Raw genomic sequence first — 18,165 nt, 5'->3', positions numbered from 1 at the left:
ACTTTGTGATTCTGATTGTTTATCATGATTTTATCAGGAAGACTAAAGAAAGCAAAACAATCAAAGGAGCGCTCATCTGCAAACCGAGGAATTTTAAAACAAAACTGTCTGAATGACATCATGAACTCAAGACTCAATGGGAAGATTACTAAATAAGAGTTCTAACTTTTATGACCTGAAACCTTGATTGTAGCAAAATGAGTTATGGATTCCCTTCTGTAATCACGCATCCATCAGACAGTAGAGTCACTTGGAAAAACCCCATAAGATGATGAACGTGACTTCTAGAAGCTGTAAGTCAGAGTCAAAAGGACTCAGAGACTTGGAAAATCACCAGCAGAGACAAGAGAACAGACACAGTAGTGTCCCTTTAAGAAGACACATTGCAGGTCAGAAGCACAGGTGGTTGATACTTCCTTCTGGCTAATCCCTGCCCACAGTTTCCTGCCCAAAAACAATTCAAGTTTTAGTTACAAATACAGGCATCCATCTGCACAGATGTATTTGGGAAAGTTGCTAAATTATTGCCCTCTTGCTTTTGGTTCATTTGCAACTTGACCCAAAAGCTGCAGAAACAGTCCTGTTTTGTCATGTGACTAATCTAGTCAACCTTACATGACAAGGTAGAGAAGAACAATGCCCAAAATGAACCCAGAATGGACCATTAGCTTTAGCAGCCTGTGTCCCTTTAATTAAAAAAGAAAGAAAAAAAAGGACTAGCATGATTGGACAGATACTTGAGTACCTGACAAGGATTTCATAGCTCCTCCCTTTTACAGTGTTGTAGGCCCCAACCAATAGGAGAGCAACAAGTAAACATCTCCTGGCTAGCTGGATAACACCACGTGACCTCACAGGGGCTGAAGCAACTCTTCCTTGTTAAGAATGTAACACTGACAGGATAAACATTAATATATAATGTGATGTTCACAGTAAAACTGAAGTACAACAGAATCCAGTTGATGTCAGCTGATAAAATCAGGCTCATTTATTTCCTAGATTACTGCTAACCTATGATAATTGCTAACTTAACTGCATTGTCAAAGAAATGTTTGAATCACCTGCAAAATGGTACAAAATAAGGTGTTAGTTTTTCTCAGTGACAGCATCTACCCCAGTTAAAGTTAAAACTCATATTGCTTTATTACCAGATATGAATAATTGTGTAATTACCTCATCATTATTTAACACGTCTCTCTGAGCAAAGCTGATCCTTATCCTAACAAAGCAGCAAGTTTATTCTGAGACTCAAAATTAAATGACAGTCAGACAATTGAACTGCATGTTTTAGATTAAATTTATTTCTATTTTCAACCTACAATGTTTTACATTAGCTACACACTTCCACAATGTATTTTACAGCAATTTTGGACTATGCTCAATTGCTAAGTGAGAAAAGTTATGGAACAACAAACTGCAGATGATAAAACAAGCACAAATTAGTTTACATTTTATCAATGAAAGAAAACATCTTTAGATAAACTACACACAACTAATTTTATGGACGCTGAATATGCAGAGACAGCATATTACTTTAACAGTAAACCTAAACCACATGACTAGGGGACATCTGATAAAAGGATTAACTCAGTATCTTGTCTGGATCTGTACTGTAGTCTCCTACTCCACTGCTCAGTACTCTGCTCTGAGTAAGGGTTTCAACCTGATACCTTGTGCCCTCCAAGAACTGGTCAGTCACAGAGTTGCTTGAATCAGAGCCAGACTGTGGTTCAGAACCAGGATCAGGGTCAACATCACAGCGAGAGCTGGAATCCAAGCCACTGCCAGTGCCAGTGCCAGGTTTAAGACTGCAGATGTCAAGGTCAGACTCCTCAGAACAGAATGCCTGATTTGTCTCCAAGCTTTCGCCAGGAGATTCTTCTTCTTTCGTGTCTGAGTCAGGAGTCTGCCCCTTGGTCTTGAGCCTCCTGCGGCTGATCAACTTCTGCAACTGTAACTTGTTGGTGAAGAAAATAGTACGCCACCCCACTTCTACTGCCAGAGATGCCACCTCAGCCGAAACGGTGTTGCAATGCCGATGCACCGCCTGTTCCCAAAACTCCTCTGATCCACACAGCTGAAGACCAGGCATAACAAAATATGTTGTGTGTTGAGCATAAGAGACAGTAAAAACAATAGAGGCAGGGGTGCACATAAGTGGTCCGCAGGTGCGCATTCCCTGTCAAAATAAAAGACGTGCACCAGATAAGAAGTTGCAACGCGCGTTTAATGTTCAGACATTTGTTTAGTACTCTTAAAGATGTCGAAAAAGCAAACTCCTTTAAGCAATTACTTTGGTGTTCCTCCACCTCCAAAGAAATGTCAGAAGGAGTCCGAACCGGAAAAGAAGCGTGTATTCTCGGAAAAGTGGTTGCAGGAGGTGAGCTGGCTTCAAACAAATGATGAACGCGCAGAGATGTGGTGCAGAATGTGGCGTGAAATTCCCACTCTAGCGGACAAAAACAGTGCCTTTTACATGTACACGAACGCGCGTTGCAACTTCTTATCTAGTGCGTGTCTTTTATTTTGACAGCGAATGTGCACCTGCGGACCACTTATGTGCACCCCTGAATATAGGAATAAAATGCAACATCAGTTTAAGACCTGATGATTTATTACGGCAGAAGACAAAATGTGCAAGGGTAAACAGATGTCACATTTAATATCCAATGATGCAGTTTATTTTTGGCAGCAAGTTTATTTGCATGTTTATTAAACTCACCTTTCTGAACCTGCGTGATGTTCGTCCCAGCTGACCCACATCCTCAAGCTCCAGATAATTTATTATCCGCAGAAGTAAGGAATCAGACAAGTGCTCCAGATAATCATAATGGCCTCGGCACAAAGCTGTGGTGTACTCTAAGATTCGAAGGCCGAAAACCATGCGGACCTCACCTAGAAAGAAGCCTCTATTTGTCATCCATATACAAGCATTAAGGTTGTTTTCACATACAGTAAATACAGTGTATGATATATATTTGCTTATGTTGGTAAACAGGCTATAGACAACAGGATTTACAAAAGGGTTACATATAAAACAGAGAAATTACCTGTTTTTATAACTACTCTGCGTTCCACATTATAATCAATCCAGTTCTTTTGGGACACTCACACAAATATCTTTTTAGAACTGTTCTGTTATTTGTTATGAGCAATTTCTTCTGCCCTCTTGAAAAAAACAAGACTTTTTTTCTTTTTTTTTCTTTTGGCAGACAATCGCTTTTGTGGCACAACACCATCATCCTGGTGTTGCTGACTGACTGAGCCATTGTTAACAAATTTGCTTGGCCTGTGCTGTTCCTGCAATGATAATTCAAACACGCAAAAAATCTCTAGTAACCCTAACTACAAAAACTCCCTGTAGGAAAAGCACCATTACCATCTGTTGTGTTTAAGTTCTAACCTGTCAGTATGGCAACAACTTTTTTTACACCTGTGTGTGTGTCTTTTTTTCCCCACTGTTAAAAGTCTTTAATGAACATGACCAAGTTCAGTCATAAGATGCATATTTTCCATTGTGTTTACCTTTCTTTACTTAAGGAAAAAGCTAATAGGTTAGCTATATTTATGTGATGTACTTTATGATTTATGTGATCAGGCCTTACTGTGCAGCCAAGTGTCATCCAAGAAGTCCTCATGGGATTGCTTCAGCTCCCCTGGCTTGGAGTACCTGTCTACAATTCTTGGAGATATCTTCCACCATCTCCATATCACCTGGGAATAGCAGGTCAAAGTATGACTTATGATCATGATATTTACAACCACCATTTTTCCATTTTTATAGACATACAACTCTACGGTATTTACATATAATAAGTAAAACAATTTGAGTAAAACAATTCAGAAACACATACTGAACAGTTAGGTGAGGGGCCCATGGGCCAGTTCTGCTGTAAAGAGGGATAATCCTTTTTCTATTGTACTGTATACTATTATGTCCCGAGTAGAAAAGCAAAGCAATGCAGTAAAAACAACACCTATTCAGACATCTGTACATTTTAATGCAGGAGTGTCATGTTTTACATTGTGAGCCACATACAGTGCACTTTGATTTTGATCTTGATCAGCCGGACCAGTGAAACTCCCCTTTCAGTCATTGTAAATAAATTTAACTTCATATTTAATCCCTGGGATACGTTAATACAAGAATACGTGCAATTTCAACAGTACATCTCGGTTAACACAAGATTTTTTCAGAAATTAATTAAATAACAAAAAAAAAACAAAAAAACGGGAACATTGCTGTTGGACTAGAAGGGCTTTATCAGGAGAAATAGAAAAAGTTGTAAACGTATGTAAATTAAGTTAAAAGTCCAACATGTATGTGTCCCTTCACTTATTCCAAAGCTGTCCAGTGGGCCTAATTTGAGTTTTCGTCTTGGCCGATTCTGGTCTCCGGTCCTTATGTTTGACATCCCTGTTTTACCTTGTAGGTTGTAACTTGCTGTTAATAAGTAGCAAACAGGTGAGGATGCTAAACCGATAGAGTTGCTAATGTTAATTTAAGTTTATTGGCTACAGCTAAGTTAGCTAACCGTCGTTATAACCTTAACTGAACGTTTATTCTTGCCACGAAGTCGCTACATGGGCGCAAACGGCTTCTTAGAAAATAGAAAATTAAGCAAAATTTTAATGAGCATTAGCCCTTATCAAAGCTGACATTACTTACATCTGACTTAGTGACAGAAAAATGATAAAAGCTCTGAATGGGTGCAGGTCCCCGTCCAGAGACTTCAAACAAGGGGTCTGTTAGAAGGGACGCCATGTCAGTTTATATGTTGGCATGGCAACGGAACTTTGCCAAACGGTCTAAGCAACCGAGAGCAAAAAAGCGTTTCGCTTCATGTTAAACAAAATTTAAATGACTTAAAGAAACCTTAGTATAAACTTAGCTGCTTAAACATTTTTGCTCAAAAAAACTAAAACTAAAAACTGGACTTTATTACACTCTACAAACAAGAAATTAGTAAATCATCAAAGGTTTCAGAGACTTATTAAAACAGTCCTACATGTTTTAGTATCAAATAAATAAGACACAATTTCTAGTTAAAAATCTTTTTAATTTATTTATACATATATTTATATATGTACACATATACTTACCTAGTCTTGTAAAAACAAGAAACACATTGTCAAATTCATTGTTAGTCATAAGCAGTACAACTGAGACCCTCCAGAGTCGCAGTAATGATCCAGTAATGTAGTAGTCCCTGATTTAATGTTCTTTTCTTTTGCCTCATTCCAAAGCAAACTTGGTCACTTATATCCTTATTAATCTCCTTATTCTGTCCTTCTCTCCAAAAGCTTTTCAAAAAACAAGGCAAAGAAGAGGACAGATACTGAGGGAGTGCGCTGAATAGCTTACAGGGTTGTTTTTTTTTACTTTATATATTGTATATGTTTGCCTAGGCAGGCTCTGGTAAACCTGTCAATAGGACAAGTCATCTATGTTCATGTGAACAACTCTGTTTTGTTTTTTGAGGTAACCATTCTGGATCACACCCACACGCCAAAGCTTTCATTAACAGTCTTTCTTTTTCTCTTTACAATATTCCTAAAATATAATATCTGAAGCATCTCCTCTGACATATTCCACCTGCGGTAGTGAGGTTGCGAGAGTATACTAAATATTTTATCAATTAGGTAAAGTAACAGAAACAAGAAGTACTTAATTAAAGGCCTTTTGTGCTCTAGCAGACATGCCTGTCTTTTTATCCTTTCAGCTGTAAACATCTTGAGTTGTCTGCCGGCCCAATTAACTAAAGACTTGCACTTAGTTTCAAACTAAAATTTAGGCCATACTTTTGACTAATAGTGTAGGATCACTGCTGTGCCCCATTAACCTGTGTGAGATGTTACTTTAAATTAAAAAGACGCTGCTGCTCTGGGTATACAGGCAACATTTGTTTCTTACGGACTGCACTCTGGATCTGCATGTTAAAAGGAAACACCTTAGTGCCAGTATAGTAGCAGTAAGCTAGAATAAAGAGATATCCCTTTTGAAAAAGAAGCACCTGCATCAAGTACAGATCATGGACTTAAATGGAACCCTGTTAATAGTCTTAAAATGTATACCCTTACCTTACCCTACATAGATAGTGTGTAGTGGGGTTTTTTTTTGTTTTTTTCCACAAGGTGTCTGTATACTCACCTTTGTTAATTCAGTCCTTGTTATACATATACATGTACTTAATTGTGATTACAAATGGTGATATGCACAGAGCGTACAGTTATAAACAAAAAAATAAAATCATATAATGTATATAATCAAACAGTACATTTGCCCTCATAACAGTCCCTTAGTCTTCAATAAAGTCCTTTGCAGTCCTTCATAGTGTTGTAAACTTTTTTTATAAAGAAAAAAAAATGTAAGTCTTTTTTAGAAATGTACTGCCACTTGTGACTGAACGGGTGCCTTGAATATGTGCTGCATGCTGCCCTCTGGTGGAGAGGACCAGGAGCTGTGCTACAGGAAAGGGTTGGTGGATGAACCCCCTGAAGGGAATGGCCCGGCTGGTGCTCCTGCCTGAAATATGAGAGAGTCCAAAAACATTGCTGATTTGAGAAAATTGAGTCTTTCAGAAAAACCAATCAGGCCATTTTTAATTAGTGTGACAGCTTTTTGAGAACGCAATACATGCTCACCACAAATGGGTTATTGGACATGCCAGGGACAGCTATGGGCTGCCCAAATGGTGTGATCGAGGGCTTGTTCTGACCGTAGACTGGGTATCCAGGGCCTGGGGGAATACAAAAGGTAAAGGGGTTTAAATGTGTTTGGGACTGCTCTGTCCAGCACTCTGCAGAGCCAGTATTTTCCTTTTATTTTATTACAACAGTTATATCATCATGCCATAAAGATAAGAACATAAAGACAAAAAGACAACCACTTTACAATGACTTAATGACAAGAGTCAAACCTTTAAAAATTCTACGGGAGTCTAAAAAAATTAAATTGCAAAGAAAGCCGCGGCCTGGCATGCTGGATTGCATTCAGGTGTAAACAGAGCCTTATGACTTTTATTTATTGTCATCATTCTGGACTACAGCAGACCTTAAAGCTTTGTACACTAAATGCAATCTTTTATCACTGTGCAGTAGCTGCCACTGCTAGGCTGCACTTTAATTTGAGGCAGCAAGGCTTCAACTTAATTCTTAATGCAGAGAGCTGTTATGTAAATAAGAACAAAAAAAGAAAAGCATGCAAAAAAACCCCTTTAAATTAATGGCCGCCACTGCACAGACACTTAGGGTAAGAGGACGGAGGGATGTGGAAGACCACTAACCATTAGACTGAGGGTGATAGGCCCCTGGCTGAGAGTAAGGGATGGGGGCCTGACCAGGGAATTGCTGCTGGAAGTTTCCGCTGAAACTGGTGGGGAGGCAGTAGGAAGACGCATTCCCAAAGCCTGCAGGCATGCTCATAGAGCCAGTACCAAACGAGGCTACGAGACACACACAGCATGTGTGCACGGTCAGTGTACACGCATACCCACAACACACACACACACAAGGAGTAAATTCTAGATACTTTGGCAAATCACAAAGCTAATAGGCAATGTAACTGAGTTACATCAAAGTAACACAAATGTCTAAGTAAAACAGAAACATTTATAGTGAAGTACGTTAAACTCTAAGTGCGTACACACCTGCAGCTGGAGCTCTGCCATTGGTCTGGAAAGGGTTGGTGGCCATTTCTGGAGGAATGGCTCCAGCAACGAAAGGATTTGTGGATGGGACGGCTAGATGGAAAACAGCCATAAAATGAGTGTTTAAGCTAAATGAACAAGAGGTAAATGTTTTTTATTTCTGTATGCATCATTGTAGTAGTGAGCACCATGAGCACCTCCAAAGCCAGGTTGCATACTGGGTAACACAGGCGGGTTTTGAGCTGGCGATGAACCCAGTGCTGGTCCAAATATGTTCCTGTAAAAAACATGATGCCACTGAATGTTTAATAAAGGATACGAAAGGCATTACCAGCCTTTTTAACATACACTTGTGCATCCGCATCAAGTGTTCATCACACTGATAAATACACTTATCAAATTAATGTATACTCTTCTAATACTTTTCAGAGTGTTTTCAGCTTAGCAGAGAGGCCACATGAACAAATTCACTGTTCCTGGTAAATCTCACTGTGTGTGTGTGTGTGTGTGTGTGTGTGTGTGTGTGTGTGTGTGTGTGTGTGTGTGTGTGTGTGTGTGTGTGTGTGTGTGTGTCACTTTCTCACCCTTGCACATTGCTGCTTGTGGAGGCAGAGAAGCTGAGCTCGTTGTCTAACTCAGCCAGAGCAGCATAGCGGTCCTCTCTTTGGCTCCCTGTCTGACACTGGGCAGTGGCAGCACTAGACACTGACGGAATTGGCACTCCTCCCCCTTTCAACAAATATTAACATCAATAAAAGAACTAATCAAACATCAAGTGCCACATGCATAAACACACACACCCAAATAATTAAAAGGATCAAGAGCAATTCTCTCGCTAGGAACCTCCCTTCGCTGTCCTTAAGGGATGTCTTTTTCAAATGAGCACAAATTAAAAAGACGTGCATGCGTATTCACAACACTTGTCAAATGGCCTTACGTGGACAATAGGGCTGTGCGATATGACGAAATATATCGGATGACGAAACGACACTATCGTTTGTTTTGTGGTGTTGCAAAATACACGGTTTAGAGCAATATTTGTGAAGATGAGGTAGAACCAGGTAGCTCCAAACAGAAGGACCAGTCAAAAAAAATCGAGGATCTTATTCCTAAACGAGGGGCTACCTTGGTTTGGTTATGAAAAGTCTGACACTGACCAGAAAACCGTACTATGCAAATTATGCCGCAAACTGGTCCCCACCACAGACTCAAACACGACAAATGTCTTCTACCACCTAGGGATGGCCGATATGACCCAAAATTCATATCTCAATATTTTTTAGCTGGATGGCGATATACGATATATATCTCGATATATTTTTTTAAGCCATAAGGTAAGAACAGAAAGAGAGTTCTTAGTCAAAGCTGTGACTGACAGCCTGGAGTTTGAAATCCACTTCGTAACCGTGTCTCTTAACAGGTGCCATTTATGGTCCTTATACACACACAATATGGTAATATTACGTTGAAGCACAGTACGTATCACTCCGCGAGGCTCCGGACTACGGTAGCCGTAATGCTCCGACAATCCATCAAGCGGTGCAGTTCCGTAGCTTACCAAAGTCAAACTAAAACATTTTTGACAGATTGCTGAGCGCCGTGTTCAACATAAAATCGGTTCGCGGTCAGTACGCACAACCAGAATTCATACATAAGGCGCACTGTTGATTTTTGAGAAAATGAAAGGATTTTAGGCCGTCATGTCGTTAGCACGGTTAGCTCGTTAACACGTTAACACATTGACGCCGTCCAGCCCCACGCACGGGGCGATCCGCGGTAACTCGTTAACGGAGATTTGCCGTGTCCATCTTGTCGTTGCCTGCAGGTGAAGCGATGGGGGAGGGGGAGTTGTGTTCAGTGAAGGAGAGGCGAGGCCCAATAACGTTGCATAGAGACAAAAGTGGACGAAAGCGAGGCAAACTTGCGGCTCCACAAGTATAATTATAACGTAACATATATATACTATATCGATATAAACGATATTGTCACATCTTATATCTCGTATGAAAATATATCGATATTTTTTAAAAACTCGATATATCGCCCAGTCCTACTACCACCTATGCAAGAATCACATGAAAGAGTATGGACAGAGTTTACGGATGAGAAGCAAAAAAAAGAGCTGTCATGTGCTCAAAATAAACCTTAGATTCAAACGTTAGAACAGCCTTTTCCCCACAGCACACTGTGCGATATGACCAAAATCTCATATCCCGATATAAAACATCTATGTCCGATAACGATATAAATCACTAAAATTTAACATTTTCTGTAAATTCTGTGAATCTCGGGTAGCTGAAGTCTTTCTAGCTGGGCGTCGTGTATCTGGAGTCGAGTGTTTTACCGATGCATGAAACTACACATTTTCAGACATAGGTTGTAACGGCCGCCGTTTTCTTTGCGGCGTGCTGCAGGTTAAAGCCTGTTCTAACGTTTGAGTCTAAGGTTTATTTTTTAGCACCTGACGGCTCTTTTTTGCTTCTCATCGGTAAATGTGCGTCCGTTACAACTTAAATCTAAAAATATATAGTTTCATGCATCAGTCAAAACACTCGACTCCAGGTACGCCACGCTCAGCTGAAAACACTTCACACAAGTCAAGTTGCCCGAGATTCAGAGAATTTACAGAAAAAGCACTATTTTGTGATATATATCATTATCGGGATGAGAAATGTCTCATATTGGGATATGAGACTTTGGTCCTAGTGGACAATAAGGGACATCGTTTTAAGTCTGGGGGGAAAACGGGCTATATTCTTGTCTAATAACATGTCATCTTGAATAAAAACTGAGGTTGTTTCTGGGACACCTCGCATTATACCAACCTGAACACTAAGATGTTAGAAGCTCGTCAACAACAGTTCTGTCTCTTCTGTGAGGTTAAACAACACAAGCTCTCCACAAACTGTTTAGTTTTTTCTGCCCCTCAGCTGTGATGTTGCCAGTTTTTCTGGCTGGAACGCTCACATGGAGCAGACAGACGGTATTTTACATACCCGCCCGTCTGTTTACATTCTCTGAATCCTGCCAGCCTGCAGCCTGGTTCCCGATGATATCACACACTTGGTGAAGTGTGTCCAGCAAGCACGACACGAGAAAGGGTTAAGGAAAGGTAGGATTTTATGAGTTTGTAACTCCCTAAGCTGAAACGATGGCCATGGTAGGAGAGAAAAATATTGTGCAGTCTGAGCCCAGCGTTATACTTTACACACTGGCAATGGTCTGCTAGCGTCCACACGTTGTGCACTATTGTCAGCAAAGGATGGATGCAAGCTCTGTGCAGATGTCATGTACCCTCCAGTTTAGGCTGACCGTTACACTATAGGGCACTGCCTGTGCACGCATCCTCTAAATGGCCTCCAAGCAGACCAGAAAGCAGTACAATAAATACAACTGCTCATCCGAGATAACCATAGCAACAGTAACAAAGACCAACAAAAACCTCGAGCATCCAGAGTGCATTCCTGCATACAGCAGGCTGGCCCAGAGGACACAGCAGGTGAGAGATGAATAAAGAAAAACTGTAGTAAGGGTGCATACATGTGGATAAGATGGAGGGGAAAATGGCAGGGAGGGTGGTACCTGATGAAAAGGACTTTGAGGGAGGTGATGTGCTCTGATGGGATGGAATTGCAGTGTTTCCAAATGCGTCAAAGTTGGCAAAGTTGGTATTTGAATTACCCTGAGGTGCTGCTGCCATACACAAGGGAAAATTAACAACAGACAATGAATGTGGGAATAAAAACAATGGCAGGAGAAAAATGTAAGGGACAATGACAAAACGCAGTGTTCGCATATCTGTATATACTAGTTGGATGTCAATTAAAAAAAACAACAACAACGACAATAACAGTACATGTTATGAGAATCATGAAAGACATCTTACCTGACTGGTTTGGAAAATGTGCAAAGTTGGCAAAGTTGGTAGGGGTGGCAGTTTGAGTGGGTGGAGCAGCAAAAATGTCACCCAGGTCTGAGAGCAAGTCAAATTTCTTCTCCTGAGCAGCGCTCTGAGCTTGGGAACGAGCTAGCCCCGGAGACTGGGTGGTGCAGTCAGGAAAAAATTGTAAAAAAAAAAAAAAAAAAAAAAAAAAAAATCACACACACAAAAAAAACAAGACTTTTCTTCAGCTGAAAATTGAATGAGAAAGGAAAAGAGTGGCCGATGGGTTGAAAGAAGCTCTGTGTGCATTCGTCTCACCTGGCGCAGAGGGGTCTTATTGAGCTGCAGGGTTTTGAGGGGTTGGACTTCTGGTGTGCTGCCAGTGCTGCTTGCTGAGGAGCCGGACACAGAAGCCTGAACATTTGCTACTACCCTTGCCTGGTCAGGAGGAACATACCTAAAAATCCAGGGAAGAGCACCAGCACGAAACAAAAGCCATGTTTAGTCCCAGCAAACACAGATTTGATAACATGATGGTCATACTGAAGAGCTATTGGAACATATCATTTTAGGTCTCAAACGAAGCATATGGTCTGATGATTTTCACATATATGGTTTCTGTTACCTTAATTTACTTAGTTATCGTGCTGGATAAATGGTAGGGTTGATGACCCTTGTGACACTAAGTTGGATAAGTGTTTGAGACAAAGACAGAAGGACAGTATTTCAAAAGAAGATAAAATTGACCCCGCGCTTTGTATATGAGTATTTGAGAGTTGTGCTTGAAATCCAAAAATTCTGCAGAAGAAGCAGCAAAATGATACAGAAAAAGAAAGCCTTAGACAATGAAGAATGTGCTGCCAAACTCAAACATATGGTTAACCAAGTCCACAGCAACAAAATGGTTTTTGGCAAAGGTAAAGCTCAGCAATCATTTTCTTTGCTGACAGTAACAAGCAAGGACTGAACAAGAACTTTGTGAATTCTTAGTAGGGCTGAACGATTATGGAAAATAATCTAATTGCGATTTTTTGCCCCAATATTGCGATTGCGATGTGATATGCGATTATTTTTTAAGGTCTTTGTCTTCTGTATTATTAAACAAAGACAAGCAATACATCATATAGTATGGCCAATACTATATTACATTAATTTTAAACTGTTCTTTCCTGGAAGACAGACCTCTGTTATGATGACATGAGGTGATGCATGAATTGATGACTGACATTTTTATTTAACTTCTTCAATCACAACAGTATATTTGAACATACACAATAGTTTATTTTTAGCTTACAAACATCTGAGCATAAAGTGCTGACAAGGAACCCTGGTGTAAACATTAAAATGAAAGTCAGTACAATGTGCAGATTGCAGAAATATACATAAACAAAATCAGTGGCTTTACCACACTCAGTTTTTCGACATCTGTGAACTACTAGACAGTCATTCAATTAAAAAATAATATTAAATAAATAAAACTAATAAATAAAAAATACACACATCTTACTGATCTCTGCAGTCAGTAACATTACACATAAAGTGCAAACATAATAGCAATTGTATAAACACACACACAAACACGCCTTTAAAATTTAAAGGCGTGAAATTGGACGGTCTAGTTCTGATTAGCGTCACCGCTGTCTCGGTGGAGTTTAATAAACTCGGCCGTCTGCTTCTTGCTATCTAAAATATAACCAGACACTGGTGTAAATTCTCGACTGTCTCATACTTCTGTTTAATACGTTTTCTGTTTGACGTTTAGTCAGCTGTGTGAAAACCAAGGAGGAACCCACCCGGGGGATTAATAAAGTTTTATTTTATCTAATCTAATAACTTTAATCTCAGCCAAACCGATTTACTCACGAACAAACAAAACACTGAAAAAAGCCCAACAATAACATTTTTAGGTTGTCTAAGTGACTTATATATTACGTTTAACCCGAGCAGCGAAACTCCGCGGTGATCTGAAAATGATGTGCCGGGAGTTGTGCCGTTCTCGGCCGCATCAGTAACCCTCGAGCTCCCGGCTAGCTGTCGAGCTGGTGGGTAGCAGACGCCTCTGAAAACGTCGAAGCACTTTTGCAAATATGGGATATCTTGATAAACCGAGCAGATATTTGATGTTTACAGAACTACTTTCTCGCCTGAAAATATGTTAAAAGTTTATTTTGTGACCCAGAAAGATTAGTATGAGTAATTTTAAAACTTAGTAGCGGCCGCCATTGCTGGAAACTGGAGTTTGGCTGGGCCGTGCTATGAATTCTGGGATATGATAGTAATTTGGACAGCCTTCGGCGCGTCGCTGTGACGTAATCGGTCTACAAATGCGGCCTCAGGAGGATGCAGTCCATGAATTTGGACATGTCCAGAGTATAATCGCAGCCTTTGCGGTTAGAAAATTGCACTTGATCATGTCGCGATATTATCGCAAATGCGATATATCGTTCAGCCCTAATTCTTAGCACTCTAAAGTATTTACTACCCAATGTTTGCACACAGTTAAAAAAAAGATATATATAAAAGTGAAATAAAGTATGCAAATATCACTGCTCAAACCTGATAAAACAAATAAAAGGTTATGTTACCATCTCTTCTTTTCATATTTTTCCTGGAGGAACTCTTTTACTTTCTGCGGTTCTCTGAAATCTGGAACGACTGATGTTCTGTCGTCATAGAGGCCCAACCAGATGTGTTTACAGACCTACAGGGGGGCACAGGAATGAAGGGAGTGGGAGGCAAGGAGAGGATAGTGGTGGGGGTGGTGGCACAGCCATGAACGAGGTGAGGGAGAGTAAAGGGAAAAGGGGGGAAGGGGTGGAGAGAAATGTGAGTATATAAAAAAGAGAAAGGAATGCCAATAACTTGAATAAAGAAGGCTACTGCTAAATTAGGACATGATTATCAAAATAATGCTCGACAGTGTAAATGACAGTGCTGAGCGCTTTGCTGTAAAGTGTGCGCGATACCTCGTTGCTGTGTTTCTGTAGGAACTCGATTTCCTGCTGTGTGAATGTGGTCATAGAGATGGACTTCACTCTGTGTGGGGGATTCAGTCCTCGCCTGTGGGTGGAGGAGGTATATGTTGTTAGCTAAAGAACAAAAGAAGCAGGATGCCAACCAGTGCTGTTCGTTTACAAAGAAAAAGCAAACAGAAACACAAACCACAGATGCCTCATTACATCTTCTTGTCAGAGTGAACGCACCCTTGAGTACTTTATAGCCATTTTCACACATGCACAACAGCAGCCCTGAGCTTTTCATATCATTAATAGATGCAGAACACACGTCCCGTGGAGCCAGACATTAAATGCCTTTTAACCCCTCAGCTCCCTGTGCAAAGTCTGTGTGATTTCTCACAGTGCTTATTTACACCAGCGTGAGAAAAGCTGCGCGAAAATGTCCAGTGAAATCACAGGGAGACAGAGTGGTCATCGTGTCTCCTGTCTCTAAGAAGAGCATTTCCAACGCATCTGAAAATGATTTTCTTAGAGACAGGAGGTACATGTAAGGACAACTTTAGAAAGCAGCTTTGTTTGGGACCTGCCAAGCACATCAGACAGACGTTTCTAAAATACAGAACAACAACAAAAAAAGTATGTTTGCACTTAGTATAGTTTTAGGTTCAAATATTAGGATTGTAATTGTAAATTCGCTGATATCCTAAACATTACTGACATAGTTTAATTACACGTGACATATATTTATTAGGGATTTCTAGCAGACGCAATAATATCAACCTATCAACAAATAATCTGTGTGTAGTCGGCACGTTCTCCCTCTCTGAAATCACTCCAGCTTCCCCCCCACAGTCAGAAGTGATGCAGGAGTTTGTTAATCAGCAATGTTAAACCGTCCATAGGTGTGAATGTGAGTGTGAATGGTTGCTTCTCTCTCTGTATTAGCTCTGTTGCAGACTGGTGACTTGTCTAGGTTGCACCACACCTTTCGCCCCATGACAGCTGGAACTGGCTCCAGCCCACCCTGCCAGCCTGATTTGTATAAAGGAAAGAATATGGATGGATGGATGAAAAATTAACTGATGGATGGATAATCTGTAAACCCAAACTTACTTTTGGTTTAATGTTTTGAAACAAGAAAGTCCCTGTCCATATTTACCATGGACACATGGAAAAAAAAAAGTTCAAACAAATCTCGATCAGCTGATCTGAATCAAGTGCAAAAATCAGTGCAAAATAACTGTGTAGTAACACTAGTGAGTATTCAAGGATTGCGACACATAAATCCAAATGTAAGTTTGTACAAACTGGTTTGTGAACTTTAGCATAAAGAGTAAACATGACCAAAAAAATGTTGTGATTTATTGATTGATTGTGTAGGACAAAGATCACACATTTAAATGCTAAGAGAGAATATATGCACACACACACACACACAATATCAACATAAAAGGAGTAAAACAAGGCTACATTAAAAAAAATACATCCAAATCTGCCTCAAGTAGAACGTCCTCAAACCCAAACTATTGCTGAAGAAAAACAAAATTCATTTAAAACAAACTGAATTCACGTCAACAAAGAGACACTGTCATTGGAAACCAGGATTGATGTAAAAATTGATGTAAACTGCAACTTGACAGACCTTCAACACTTTGTCTAAACATGGGGAAAAGTACAGTAGTTAGTATTTGGTCTGCACATACCAAATCATTGTATAGACCTGTCCACATAGAACAAAGCTCATTTTGAGAAACTGATTATTCATCTAATTATTTCCAGTTGCCAGAAAAAAAAATGTGAATACCAAGATTTCTTACAGCGACTCCTCATAAATTGTGTTCTTCTGAGTCACAATCATCTACACTCACAATCTGACTAAACTATTAACTCACGAACACATATTTACTCAACACAATGATTCATCACTTGAAGTGCAGACTGTACAAAAAAATTACATGACAAACTCTATAACGAGCAGCAACAACTTCCAACGAACATTTCCTGTAGCTGCTTAACCCTAACCCTAACACAACTACCATATGGCAAAAGGTGGGAGTACACCCTATACAAGTCCCCAGTCTTTTGATATCACTTTTTAGTTGGTGTGCTAATACTTTAACATATTTAAAATCCCATTCGCATTTTGTTTGTTTGTTTGCTTGTTTTTTCCATTTTGGGATGCATATGATGTCAGAGAAACCAGATATACGGTAATATGGTCAGGACAATGTGTGAGTATAGAAGCCCCACCCACCTGCTGTCCAAACCTTCTGTTTGTGAGGAGCTGCCAATTAAAAGAAAATTAGCTTTAAACTTGTTTTAGACAGACTTGTTATAAACTGAAGCCTGGCATAAGACAGACAAGCTTTATGCTGAACTGTCAATCATGCAGAGCTACTCTAATAGAATTTAATAATTGAATACAGGGCTAAAAACTATCATGTCCAATTTAAAGGGTAAGCAGTGGCTGGCAACACCTTGTCTTAAGTAATTACCATGCTGTATACTGATAGCAGGATACGCAGAAATGTTTCCTCAGTATCAGCAACTTAATGGGTGTGGGGGGACAGCATATTGCGCTGATCCGGTTTATTGCCTGAATTGCGATTTCACAATGATTTGACATTATGAGGAAGATGTGGTTCAGTCGCAGTTGCAGGCGACCCACTGGCCCAGCTGCTCTTCAGTTACTTTCCAACTTCAGAGACTCACCCTGCTTCTGCTTATCTGGATGTGTGTGTGTTCTTGCGACAAGCCTTCTCAGAGGTCCAGCTAAAGTTCAACTAGAGGAGGTTCCCCCCCATGACGTGCCGTTTTTGAACCCGGTGGTCAAATATTTGACTGTCAGCCAAAGTTACGAACCCAGCGTTAGGCGTGCTACCCTAGACACACACACACACACACACACAATCAAGCCACTGACACAGCCCCCTCACTCACCCTGTGTGTTTTGTAATAGCACATGTTATCACACTAAAGCAGCGATGTAAACAATCTAATCTGCTAACACCGCCCATCCCAGCCCGACAGCTCCGGGCTGAACCGAAGGTAACGTCTGCGTTACCTGTCCTCACTTTAACACTAGCTAACTAGCTAACGGTACCGCCAAGTCAGCGCCGGTGTCCCCACCGCCGTCCAACCGTGGGACACTAAAGAATAAATACAACACTTTGGCCCAAAAGGACACTCACAAGATCCCGGAGCAGGTGGTACAGACGAAGGAGCCCACTGTCATGTTGACATAGGTCGGGCCGCGTTGGTCGCAGTCGAAGCATTTCCTATTCGCGGGCAGGCTAGTCATTTCCCGGAGCATCTTCAGATGAGTCTCCTCCTGCTTACGCTTCGCACTCGTCGCCATGACCGAAAAACTACAACGGCTTGTTTTACCTAGGGATGGGAGGAGTTTGGTCAAGGGACGCGGGGCAGGACGGGTGTCTTCAGGACAAACTTGCCGCGTACTACGGCGGTAACTGTGGTCTGAGAGACACCTTGCTGTGAGAGGTCTACGGACCGACTGGCACACTTCTTCCCCTACACGCGAAAAAAGTGAGCCCCAGCAGCTCCTCATCCACCGGCGCCATCTGTTGGTTTGGAATGACGCCTCGTATTGTGGTTTAAAATTAACACTTGCCTTTGGAAGTGCTTCAGAAAATAATGTGCTATGAAAACACAGCAC

The 18,165-nt window shown here is 40.7% G+C and overlaps 2 protein-coding genes across 5 annotated transcripts; both read right to left on the bottom strand.

Moving 5' to 3' along the window:
- Window positions 1-1,763: 1,763 nt before the first annotated feature.
- Window positions 1,764-4,826, bottom strand: fbxo36b (F-box protein 36b). The gene is given in 5 exon segments (XM_012924463.4): window positions 1,764-1,951; window positions 1,954-2,077; window positions 2,723-2,895; window positions 3,606-3,714; window positions 4,670-4,826. Coding segments are annotated over 5 exon segments (555 nt in total). The 5' UTR covers window positions 4,766-4,826; the 3' UTR covers window positions 1,764-1,898.
- A 213-nt stretch (window positions 4,827-5,039) lies between these two features.
- agfg1b (ArfGAP with FG repeats 1b) lies at window positions 5,040-18,075 on the bottom strand. Of its 4 annotated transcripts, none has more exons than XM_024806139.2 (12): window positions 17,681-18,074; window positions 14,499-14,592; window positions 14,118-14,233; window positions 11,851-11,989; window positions 11,536-11,689; window positions 11,232-11,342; window positions 8,234-8,378; window positions 7,847-7,926; window positions 7,650-7,742; window positions 7,287-7,445; window positions 6,646-6,740; window positions 5,040-6,526 (listed from the first exon to the last, which is right to left on the bottom strand). In XM_024806139.2, the coding sequence occupies exons 1-12, from the start codon at window positions 18,055-18,057 to the stop codon at window positions 6,467-6,469; spliced, it is 1,623 nt and encodes a 540-aa protein (XP_024661907.1). In that variant the 5' UTR covers window positions 18,058-18,074; the 3' UTR covers window positions 5,040-6,466. The 4 variants fall into 4 exon arrangements, with proteins under 4 accessions (XP_024661907.1, XP_024661908.1, XP_024661910.1 ...); XM_024806140.2 differs by having other exon boundaries at window positions 11,232-11,339; XM_024806142.2 differs by lacking the exon at window positions 7,287-7,445 and having other exon boundaries at window positions 17,681-18,075.
- Window positions 18,076-18,165: the final 90 nt, after the last annotated feature.

Source organism: Maylandia zebra, linkage group LG18 (assembly GCF_041146795.1).
Source record: "Maylandia zebra isolate NMK-2024a linkage group LG18, Mzebra_GT3a, whole genome shotgun sequence".
In the NCBI taxonomy this organism is placed as follows: domain Eukaryota; kingdom Metazoa; phylum Chordata; class Actinopteri; order Cichliformes; family Cichlidae; genus Maylandia; species Maylandia zebra.
The sequence above is the reverse complement of the archived record's forward strand: the minus strand, read 5'-3'. Positions and strand labels throughout refer to the sequence as shown.

Excerpts from the sequence above, each read along its gene's own strand:
- agfg1b (XM_024806139.2), bottom strand. The coding sequence starts at position 18,057 with ATGAGGAGCTGCTGGGGCTCACTTTTTTCGCGTGTAGGGGAAGAAGTG. Across the intron at positions 11,990-14,117 it reads AAATATGAAAAGAAGAGATG|GTATGTTCCTCCTGACCAGG; the intron begins GTAACATAACCT and ends CTGGATTTTTAG. Across the intron at positions 7,743-7,846 it reads TATGCAACCTGGCTTTGGAG|CCGTCCCATCCACAAATCCT; the intron begins GTGCTCATGGTG and ends TTTTCCATCTAG.